Source organism: Uloborus diversus, unplaced genomic scaffold (assembly GCF_026930045.1).
Source record: "Uloborus diversus isolate 005 unplaced genomic scaffold, Udiv.v.3.1 scaffold_241, whole genome shotgun sequence".
Lineage (NCBI taxonomy): Eukaryota > Metazoa > Arthropoda > Arachnida > Araneae > Uloboridae > Uloborus > Uloborus diversus.
In genome coordinates this window covers 2,906-15,405 of record NW_026558397.1, presented here as the reverse complement: position 1 = coordinate 15,405, position 12,500 = coordinate 2,906, and the positions used below count along the sequence as shown (strand labels likewise).

Sequence of the window (12,500 nt, the reverse complement as noted above, 5' to 3'; positions counted from 1 at the left end):
TATCTTTGTTCCTCTCTGGAAATCATGCGTAGTTAACTTAATTATAACCATTTAAGTATTACGTTTTTCCTAACTAATTTACATTCCACAGCATCTAAGTTGCTCATGACGCAATCCTGTATTTTCTTACTTAGCCCGGATCATCTGTTATCGGCATAGATGATAACGATAAAAATACTACAGAGTAGTTGAGTCAAACCTAATGGTAGCATTGTGAAGGCTAAGCAGATCCTAATCACTGCATCACCTCGCTTCCAGGTTAGGTTTACCCCTAAACTATGGAGCAATAGCACTGAAGAACGGAAGATTTTGATAATTCACATAAGGTTACAATAAATCAGCAGGGTTACTAAAATAAAATTATTTACGCCAAAAATGAGACGACAGCGCCAGATTCCCCATTATCGAAATATTTCTTGAAGAAATTTGATGCTTGCTTCAGAGAAGCCTTCATTCAAAATTATCATTACAATTACTATTAATGTTACTGTTATAGGGCACCAAAGTTTTATAACAATGAGTTTCATATTGTCGCGTAGATGAAGATAGCGAAGACAATGTGAAAGCCAAATGAAGCGAATACTCGTTAGTCTCAACTCGAGATCTTTATTCAGAACCACGAATGAACGTTACATCTCCTTATATACAACTTGAGAAAGGGCTGGAACTTTCCAGACTTGGAAAGATACAGAAATTAATAGAAGATTCGAGAAAATACGGGAAACAGTAGAAACGAAATTTTAGTAAAATTCACTTTGTCCTAGTCGGGATTTGAACCCGGGTCGCTCGTGTGGGAGGCGAGAATTCTACCACTGAGCCACCGTTATCCACGGATGAAAAGTGCGAACTTCGCTACAAAATCATTTAATAGGGAAATTGCATAAAATGTACTGTTTTTTGCCCATAACTTTTTTTCTAAAGAACAAATATGGTCAAACAAAGTAATGGGACCTAAGTTGAGCCATCCCCTATCCATTAAAGAAAAAATCATCAAAATCGGTTCACTACGTGAGACGCTATGAGTGGACAAACAAAAAAAAACATACATACGGTATGAATTGATAACCGCCTCCTTTTTGAAGTCGGTTAAAAATAATAAGATTTCGCTTCTGGATTTAAACTAGTCACTTTTCGACACAGTTGAAATAAGACCACTTTACCTGGAATTAAATCCAGTGTAAAATGACCAAAATGCATAATTTGCAAAAAATAATTGAAAAATAATTTCTAAGGAATAAAAATGCTCCTAAAATAGCAAACTACCAAAAATTTCAATTCATTACACACATCTGTCAAATTTATGCTCACTAAAACCTTTTATTTCTTTTCCTTAGTAATTCATTTTTACAGCTTTTCAGGAACTGCATGGCTGCCAGGAAAACCAACAGGTTCTTCCAGCAGAGCTTTTCTCGAGGAAGCCCCCACTATTATGTTCTGTTATAGACCAATAAATTGATTTTCTGAAGTATGTATTTGTTTATTAGCTCATGAAATGACAATTACACGCAGAAAGAATATGTAAATGACTCTCAATGTCTAATTTCAAAAACAGGGCTGCTACTGAGTTCCGCTTCTAAAAAAAGTTGCTTTAGTAGCCTGCAATATGGAAATTAGCCTCCAAAATAGTCGCCAGATGCAGAAAATTGACGCTAAAAGTCTTCCTCGTTAAAAAAAAAAATCAGTGATACTTCATTAATTAGACTTATCTTGGCTGCATGTTATATAAGCGGTACCACTCATAGCAGGGGCTAGACCTATACGATGGGTCGATTCTCCGATCATTCTCCCCAAACTATCCTTGAAAAAAAGTTCAGAAAACATTTTCCAGACATTTCCAGTGTTCAGTTGAACAATTTTAAACGAGTACTGAAGAAGGGAAGTACCTTAAGTACCGAAAAAACTATTACTGACACAAAAAACTTGACATTTCTGCGACCCAAACTCAAGGAGATATTATAGTTTAAAGTTTTAAGGGACCATGCAGAAGATGAGATTGGAACTTATCGCCCTTTCAGAAGAATGACAGGTCGTCAAAGTAAGAAAAGCAAGTTATTTATATTTTTCATTACTATTCAAAAATATATCTAAATGTTATGCCGTGATTAGGGCTCGACCGATGGCATTTTTTGGCCGATGGACCGATGCCGATTGTTGGCCGATTATTCAAAGATGGCCGATTGTTTTCCTCCAAATGACCGATTGCCGATGGCCGATGGCCGATGCTGTTGGCCGATGGCAAAAAAAAAAAATCTAACAGAAATAAATTGATAAAATTGTCAGGGATTTAAAGGATCATTGATTCATTTCACTTTACTTCCTTTCTACGGATAAGGAATTGTAATACTCCCCCCCCCCCCAAAAAAAAATCAGATTTCGACCTAAATTTTTATTTTACGATCATCCAATTTAAACTTCGCAAGCTTTTTCTGCGCATATGTACATGCATATGTACCTAAGAACATATAGATGACCGAAATATCCATTTTGAAAGCCTCCTTATTTAAAATTATCGCAAATTCTCTTGTGATGTTTTCATGCGCGTAAACTTACGTCACTCAAAAACGTTATGAAATAGTAAGTTGAAAACTCATACGTAGGTAGTATAATCTAAAAGTTCGAGGACAAGTTGTATAAAAATTTACCGTGAATCTATCTACAAAATGGTCACCTTGAACGACTATGCACTTCTGCCACCGTTCGTATAGCTTTTAGAAGGACTCCTGGAAGACATTTATTGCAACCTCCTGTAAGGGCTCTTTCGCTGCTGCTTTGACTTCATCGTGGGGAAGAAGGCGACTTTCATGTTGAGGATGCACGGTTCGATTGGTCAATACTCTGATATGACAAACTAATAACATCACGTTTCGTCGGACTTAGCTCCGTGTGACTTTTACTTGTTCCCAGCAAAAAAAACATTTGCTTGGACGCCGCTTTCTTCCGTCAGGAGAAGATAAAACTGCATCACAAAAGGTAGTGAAAAATGGCTTCCGGGAGTTTTTCCAAAAGTTATATGAACACTGGCAGAAGTACATAGTCCCTCAAGATGACCTTTTGTAGGTGGATGTGCTTCGGTAATGTGAACTTTTCTGGGTAAGGTTTTATAAAGCTTATCCCTCGAACTTTTGGATCGTACTACGTACAATCTGTATAGGGTGTAGTTATGTTCTCCTTTTTTGACTGCTGTATAATGGAAGACGAAGAACAACAGCAAAAAAAAAAAAAAAAAAAAAATGGAGGAAAAACAAAGAGACTGTTTAATAACCAATTGATTTTTTTTTAAATTGAACATATAACTAAGATTTCAGTAATATCGTAATAATGTTTCGATTTAGGTAAACTAAACATAGTTAAAAATCATTAAATTATGTTGTTTAATCATTCAAAAAAAAAAAAACTATGAAACCGTCAACAAATTACGCTATTAAAGTGGAAAGATTGCACGTAGACATTTTTTAGTCATCAAGTTAAACAAAAAAAAAAAAAGGTAACAGATAAATTACAATATTAAATCATAATAGGAATATTTTTATACTTATTTAAAATTTATGAATAGGAAAGTTAGCATTTTTCATAAAATGTATAACAGTGGCGTAAATTTTGCGGAAAAAAGAAATAGCCACGAAATGAGTGAGATTCTTAAAACGCAGCTACCAATAAACAAACTCAATATTTACCCCAAATTAATAACTGAATACATATACATACTACTTGATACACACGTAATATTGAACAATTTGATTGATTAATCTTTTATGGAGCACTACAAACACGCTCAAATTAAATTTTTCAATTTAACAATAATTTTCTGAAATTTAAAAAATTGCATAGTAGAAAATCCTTGAAACTTTTCTATAACATATTATTAAACATATAATGAAAACAAAAATAACTTATTCATTGATTTTATATAAATACATAAAAAAAGTTACAACAGAAAAAAAAATTGATCGCTATTAATGATGCAAAAAAGGTGACGCATTACAAAATATAGGTGAAACAAGTATAAAAAATACGCAAAATGACATTTCTTGACCAAAATAAATAATCGCTAAATATTTAAGAAATGCTTGAAATGACGAGGGCGGATTAGGGGGTCACCCTCTAATTTTGGAGTAACTCACAATGTTAAACTTCGGCCCCAACTTCGGCTTAATTTTTTAAGTACAGAAGCGCTACCACAAACGCCTCGGAAGAGTTTCTGAATCTACTTCAGTACTTCTGAAGAAAAATTCAAAATCTCTTTGTTTTCCGAATTATGTCACAATTCAAAACGTCTTTAATCAATTTCTAATTAATGCTCTAAACTCTTCCTAAACAATAGATAAAACTTGAAAAAAAAATCTAATTTTATGAATGGTGTTAGTTTTAAACAACTCAGAAGTACAACTTTAGTTTAATTTCAGAAATTGAGGGAGTGGGATTAAGAGCACGCAAGTGTTCTCGGAAATACAAAAAATAGAGTTCAAAATAATAATAAACATTGAGCAGAAAAACCCTTTTAAAACTTGCACCCGAGTTTGTTTTGACGTGCAGTGGCGGATTTAAAATGTAGCAAATGTTGCAATTGCGCGAGGTCCCCATAACCATAGGGGCACCGTAGGAGTTACAACAATGCTTTTGATAAATGTTTTACAACTTCTGTGACAGAGAAATACGGCCCCAAAATGTATTTCGACGGGCCCCAATCTTGTAGCTCCGCCGAAGCGATACAGAAAAGACTGCATTACTGTGATTCATATTACAAACATCGAAAAATTAAAAATTACCGTCGCGTCGGTTCAACGGGAATCGAACAAAATGACACAAAACCGGTTTCGCCATCTCATATTTGTTTCCACGGTCTCCAATTCGGTAATATATCACCAAATGATCGTCAGTCTGAGACGCTATATTAGTTTTGCATTGAAATAAGTAATTAATAGCCATAAAAAATCAGTTAATAGGCTTTTTAGAACATCCCATCGAAAACAAAAAGGGAAGGTCACAACTGGAACGTGCGCACTTCCCACAGGCGAAAATTTAACCTTCTACAGCTTACCATTTTTTAGTTATGACTTATGAGAGATACAAACGTGCATCCAGCCGCAAGAAACAACGCAATAATTAACGTGTTTGGTACCTGAATGCAGTATTAAAAACTCTTTCAGGGGTGACGAAAATATAAATTCATACTGAAATTTAAGTAAACAATTTTGTTTGAAAACAACAACTCCCTTTACTTTGTATTAAAAAGTAAAACAAAGGTCTTTTTTTTTTCAAAAACATCGGCCAATTCCATCGGCTTTTCGATGTTTTTAAGGCCGATGGGCCGATGTTTCCTGCAAGTTAGCATCGGCCGCCGATGCCGATGCCGATGGCTGAATTGTTGAACCATCGGCGCCGATGCATCGGTCGAGTCCTAGCCGTGATACGCAAAAACACACGACGAAACCTCTATCAAATTGAAAACCACACTCTATGCACACATATAATTTTAAACACTTGTTAATCGCTATATTTCCCCCAAAACGTCGAGTGAAAAGTGGTGTAAGTCACAAAACGCTGCGCTTCATATCTCGGTGAATATTGGTCGAACTAAGTTCGAACTTTTTGTGTTGGAATTATTTTACAATGGAGATTATTTCCCTAAATGTAAGTTAGAAAACCTGGGGCCCGTATAAAAAGTTAAATTTTGTATTTTTTGACTTATTTTAATTTTTACTTCAAACTTTCAATATCTTAACACCACATATAATTTTGAACATTTTTGCAATTGAAAGTATACATCTAGGACTAACGGTTGCGAAAATAAAGGTCACGCAGGTTAAAACGGAACACCTTGTATATGCAAGGCGAGTGCGCGTAATAATGCCCAGGCAGGAAATCCTCCATTTTTTTACACAGTATAGCCAAAACTCCCTAGATCCTCTTTCTTCATCATCAGAAAGCCTAACTGATGATAAAGCGTTATCAACAAGCCATTTTTAACTAACTGTGTGACAGTGTAGCAAAAGTTGTTGCAGAAGGGGCTATGCCAAAAACCAGCTGATCTTAGTTTACGGTAAGTTTTGTTTCTACATGGCTCCCTGAAGTTGAATTGGAATAAAACGAGTTGATGTGTGCATCACATGACTTCCTTTTACTCCAATTTAATGTCAGTTCCCCATTACTGGCAATTTTAATGTGATTCAAGAGTTTACTCTCTAAATATCACCAACAGTGGCCACATTGAAATCAGATTAAAAAAACAAAATCGCCGAATTTGTCGCCAAGTTGGCGACAAAACTTGACGATCAAAATAGCGATATATCGCCAAGTGTCCGCCAAATTATAACAATACTTGAGTTTACATCGAAATTAACAATGATTCCCCCCAAAAAAGAGGCAAAAGAAACACCCGAATGCAACCAAAAGGAGAGGCGCACAACTAGACCCCACTAGGAGTCTACGTACCAAATTTCAACTTTCTAGGACTTACCGTTCTTGAGTTATACGACATACATACGCACATACATTCGTGTATACAGACGTCATGAGAAGTCCGAGTCAAAAAAAAAAACTCAATATTCATTCGGCGGTGAGTAAAATGAAAATTAAGGTCGATTTTTGAGTGAAATTTTCTTCGCGAATACAATACTTCCTTTTTTTTGTAAAAGAAAGTAAAAAGTTGCATACTGTTCTTAAAACCTCAATTATGTAGTTGAGGAACTCAAAAAGTTGTGTACCCCCATTTTTCCCGAGATTTGGTAACCTAGAAAATTGTAGTACGGTAGGAGCATGTTTCGCGTTATTAATACTTCTCCTTTATAATATAACACCGAAGTATTTCGGAGGAGAAATTGTTCTTAAAATTGAAATAGAAAAGGAACTCAATTGGATTTTCGAAAAATCACTTCGAGGTGCTGACCCCTATGCTACGAATTCATTTTGTACCTAATTCCATGAAAATCGGCCGAACGGTCTAGGTGCTAGGCGCGTAACGGATATCCAGACAGAGATCCAGACTTTCAGCTTTATTATTACTAGTAAAGATTTATTCAATTCTCAGTTTGATCAAATTTTTATTTACTTATTGTTTTCACAACGGCGGTCCAAAAAATCGTTTCTTACGTGACAGCGCATATTTTTATCATGCTGCTTGTTATCGTGTTATTTAACTATTCATCTGAATCCCATTTCCAACAAATTAGATCCACCTCAAGGTTTTTCTTCGCCTATTTATTTTTTTCAAATCATTGAATCACAGCTTATTCAACACTTCTTCGATTCGTCTGCTGTTGATTTCACAGCTTTCGCAACATCAGTTAAATAGGTAATTCAGCTTAATTGCGCCATGATCTCCTTTTCCAGTTACTTTGGGTATTTCTATACACAAAAATTTAAGTATATATAATGGGAGAGAAATGATACACGGACACACAGGGTAGAGCCAAACTAAACAAACATGAAATTCTTTCTCATTTTCCTCGTCATCTGCAGCATCACGTGAGTTTTGCAATATGTTTTTTTTTTTAATTTATTTTTTTTTTCAATATTCAAACAAACAGCAGTTCTGAATGCAGAGGATGCCGAGAGATCAAATTCTAGAGTAGATAATCGTTTAATTTCAATATTAAATTCATCCAATTTTAGACGTTTTTAGAGGACATTAGATGGGGTTCGGGGGACTCTTCTCTAGAAAGTTTTTAAGATTGAAGTTCAAAAAAAAGCAATTATAGGACACTGATGACGCTAAGGTAAAGGATAGGATTCACTACTCCGGAATTTTGTAGAAATAGAAGTTCAAAAAAAAAAAAAAAAAAAAAAAAACAAATAAATAAATAAATAAAATAAATAAACCTAATTTGAGACGATCTACCGAAATGTTAGGAGGTGGAGATTTAGAATTTTGTAAAAGGATAAGAATCTGAAATCAATCGCCCCCTTCTTGAATACTTTTTGGATCAGTCCTTGGATTAGCAACAATGACCTTGTCTCAAAAAACGAAGTTTTAACTTTCAACAATTTTAGAAATGCCTACCAAATCAGCGAGATTCGTAACTGGGAGTTTCTGAATATTTTCGCAAGTAGGGTTTCCAATTCCGCACCGATCTCCATCCCACGGGGTTTTGGGATTGTAAGGAGCCAATCCCGCGGGATTGACTTTGTTCTTCTAAAATTTAAATTTTACTGCCAAGTAGAAAAAGTTGTTAGGAAGGATTGCTTTTGTTACTTGAATTAGTAGTTCTGTCGAATTCCGTACACTAATTGTAGCGTACAACAAAGCCATATCTCAATTAGCAACTATCATTTAAAACGAAAAAGTGTGCTCGTAAAAAGTCCAATGCCTCTTAACAAAGCATCGGTCATATAGGATGAGAGATTTCTGAGCAAAAAATAATATACAGTGCGGGTAAAAAAAAAGTGCATCACCCTCGCATTTTCACAACAATGGGATTATGTGAGAAGTTTTGGTCGTCCGATTAACGATGAATGTATGCGAAATTCTGCAAAACTTATGAAATAAACATTGAACAGCAGGAATCCGATCATTGTTTACGACGATCGGAGCTGTTTCCGGACCAAGGCAAACGGCTGACCCCAGGCTCATTTTTCATTTCTGAACCTGCGTGTGAGTTTAGAGAAAAATAAAAATACTTAACCCCATGTCAATTTAAGTCTAATGGCAGGATAAAGGTTTTTAAACTGTTACTTATCAGTTTTGCCCTATGGCACGGGCAGAATCATCCTGGAAAATGACGTTTGGAACTGAAGTAAAGTGATCCCGGACAGTAGGAAGTCCTCCAAAATGCCAATATACACTTGAGCATTTACTGTTCCTTGCACAAAGGGAAGCCCACCTTGATCAGAAATACATCCCCAAATCATCTCGGATACGGGATGCTCAACGGTGTGTTGAATGCAGTCGGGATGATTATTCCTCTCCTTTGCGGCGCGGGTGATGCATTTTTTTTTTACCACCACTGTACTTGCTGAAAGTGCGTGCTGTTGCTCCACTGCAGTTGGTTTTACTGAGATTGAATAATTGGTGGGCATTTTAGCATAAGATTCCCTCAAACTTCCTCACTTTCTAAAATACAGTTTTCTTTATTGTTTGGTCATGCTTGATTTTTGCTCAAGAACTGCAAACTTCGGACAAAATGATGTCTGTTTGATTTGTATATTGCTGTATTCAATTTAACTTGCATTGCGAATACCATTGTTGCTGCATAAACGTTGGTCATTGTATCAATGCATTTGATTCGTTACAGCAGGGTTGAACGCTGATTGGTTTCACCTAGTCGCGTTTAATGCAAAATTTTTGTAAAACTTTGCTAATTTTACCTCTCACTTTCCAGAGACATTCAAAAAGTTGAGCAGCTTAACTTACTGCACTGTCATACGACTCATCCTGTGTTTCACCCAAGCTTCTTCCGCCTGTTTTAGAGTCGCGCCAAATATCGCTCAGCTAGTTTATCCAACGTAATTTTTTCAACGTACCACCCACATTTATAATGTTACTTCTGGGTAAAATCGGCAGGTACTTTCTTCACGTTAGACAGCGTAAAATAATGTCAGGTTTTTCATTGCTTTCTTTTTCGGAGAAAATTGTTGTGCACTTTAAGTATGCTAAAGGTTGTGAGTGCATTCCTCAAGCTTATAGAAGAGTTTTAACATTGTATTCAGGCTACTTTAGCGGGTTTTCCCAATCCATTTTTTTTTTTGAGCAATCACGATTGCTTATTGCTTTTATTTGACTATTTTGAATTCCTACGATTTTATTTTCCCACCACCTCCGTCTGATAGCACCACTGTCGCGTCGACCGGTCTCACGATGCTGCTCCTAGAGCGAAAGCCGTCTCCAGGTTACGTCCATATCCTACACTTACACGCATACATACACGCACGTACACACACACGCGCACTTACACACACTCACACGCACCTACACATACACATACATACACCTACACACACAAACACATACACACATACAGAGATCTACACATACACACAACTACCCACACACTCATGCCTGCACACAGACACAAACACATATGCCTGCACAAACATACACATACCCCCCCCCCCACACACACACAAACACTCATACACACAACTACCCACATACTCATGCTTGCACACAGACATAAACACACATGCCTACAGACATACACATACCCCCTGTACACAAACACACATACTCTTCCACACACACAAACACACACGCCTACATACACACACACTCGTGATTGCGAAAAACATAATTTGAATACAAGACGCCAAAAAATCAAATTAATATATTTTTTTTTTTTCAATTTTTTTCTTGAGCGCAATTTTGTGTGTTCGAATTGTCAGTGGTGGTGTTCGAAAGTGTTTATAATTTGTGCGAATTTTCTCAGTTGTTGAACGTATAAAAACTGAAACCGCGGATGAAAATACCACAATTCATTCTCAGAAAAGTATACTCTTTTTTTATTGTGTTCTTAAATGGTAAATCCACCGTTCATTACATGCGATTTTTTTTTTTTTTTTTTTTTTTTGCCCTTTTTGCAGATATACGAGAAAGGTGATTCCAACTTCAGATGATGCTTGAAAAAATATTTGTTTAATGAGGGACAAAAGTTGCCAAACGTTTGCATGAAAAATCTTTGCGGGATTTTGCCCTCAGTCCCGCTAAATATCATGTCGGATCCCGCAAGATTCGGATCCCGGATTTTGGGATTGGAGACCCTATTCGCAATCCTACTTAGCACAGAAATTTGGCTGTTGAACCTATTTCAACGCATGAGGCTGAATCTTTATAAAGCTAGGGATTTGGAAATATTATTGAAATTCCTGCCCAGAAGAGCCCATTAAATAATAGCTATATATCGAGGTTTTGTTTTCCAAAAATCTGCTACGTTAAATTTTATTGATACAAGGTAAAGGAGCTGTTGAGCTCAGGATTCAACTGCAATTCCAAAAAGTAGTGGGTTGAAAAAATGAAGGATACTAAATTTTGTGAAGCTAAGGTGCACCACTCCGGATGACAATGAATTTCTTTGTTTTCCAGGTTCCCACCGATGGTAGCATCAAGAGGACTAGATGCAGATGAAGGCGGCGGAAAAACTGGCGGTACTGCTCTATTACACCTCACATCTTCACACCCCAGAATCCGTCGTGACTATGGAGGTGCTGGCGATTATAAAAACTATGGCGGCTATGCTGGTGGTACTGTTTCATACCTCACATCTCCTAACTCCAGAGCCCGTCGTGACTATGGAGGCGCTGGCGATTATAGAGACTATGGCGGCTATGCTGGTGGAGATGATGCAGCCCTCACACCTCCAAACTCCAGAGTCCGTCGTGACTATGGAGGTAGAGGCGCTGGCAATTTTAGAGACTATGGCGGCTATGCTAATTCCGATGGGGCATACCTTGCACCTCCAAACTCCAGAGTCCGTCGTAACTATGGCAGTAGAGACGCTGGCGATTATAGAGACTATGGCGGCTATGCTATTGACGATGGTGCATACCTCGCACCTCTAAACTCCGGAATCCGTCGTGACTATGGCGGTGGACACGCTGGCGATTATAGGGACTATGGTAACTATGCTGGTGGCGATGGTGCATACTTTGCATCTTCAAACTCTAGAGTTCGTCGTGCCTATGGCGGTGGAGACGCTGGCGATTATAGAGACTATGGCGGCTATGATGGTGGTGATGGTGCATACCTCTCATCATCAAACTCCAGAGTCCGTCGTAACTATGGCGATGCTGGCGATTATGGAGACTATGGCGGCTATGCTATTGACGATAGTGCATACCTCGCCCCTCCAAACCTTAGAGTTCGTCGTGACTATGGCGGTGAACAAGCTGGTGATTATAGGGACTATGGTAACTATGCTGATGCATACCTTGCATCTTCAAACTCCAGAGTTCGTCGTGACTATGGCGGTGGACACGCTGGCGATTATAGAGACTATGGTAACTATGCTGGAGGCGATGGTGCATACCTTGCATCTTCAAACTCCAGAGTCCGTCGTAACTATGGCGATGCTGGCGATTATGGAGCTGCTGGTGGTGAAAGTGCTGGTGCATCTTCGCACTCCAGGGTCCGCCGTGACTGGAATGATCCTGGTGGTTACGGCGCTTGCGGCTATGGTGCTGCTTATTGCGGAAGCCCTGGTGGTGCCGGCGGTTATGGTGAATACGCTGGTGGTGCTGCAGGCAACGGGGGCTATGGCGATTATTCGGAAGGCTATCAGTTTCCGGGTAACGTCCACACACGGCCACCCTGGATGTGGGGCTAGGTGCTGTCGTTCACAGACAGACTTCGAAACTTCTCTGTGGACAAAGGTAAGACAAAAGCTTCTTTTTCACTCCTTCTTCTTCTTGCTTATCTCTCTGTTCTGAATCAGATCAGATCCTTGAGGTTGTTCGCTTTAATCAACTTCAAGACAGAAGCAGGTCTCTTCAGTAGATCCTCGCGTACCAAACCAACACAAAAAATCAGATGTTGTGCAGTGGCCTCTTCGGCCACTGCACAACATCCGCAT

The 12,500-nt window shown here is 37.9% G+C and overlaps 1 protein-coding gene across 1 annotated transcript in view; it reads left to right on the top strand.

The window, feature by feature from the left end:
- LOC129233197 (uncharacterized) overlaps window positions 1-12,171 on the top strand; it is a gene marked incomplete at its 3' end in the record, with an annotated part of 48,545 nt that extends 36,374 nt beyond the window's left edge. Inside the window, exons 4-5 of the mRNA XM_054867259.1 lie at window positions 9,318-9,441; window positions 11,015-12,171. Coding sequence (XP_054723234.1) covers window positions 9,318-9,441; window positions 11,015-12,171 — 1,281 coding nt within the window. The remainder of the gene's footprint in view (window positions 1-9,317; window positions 9,442-11,014) is intronic.
- Window positions 12,172-12,500: the final 329 nt, after the last annotated feature.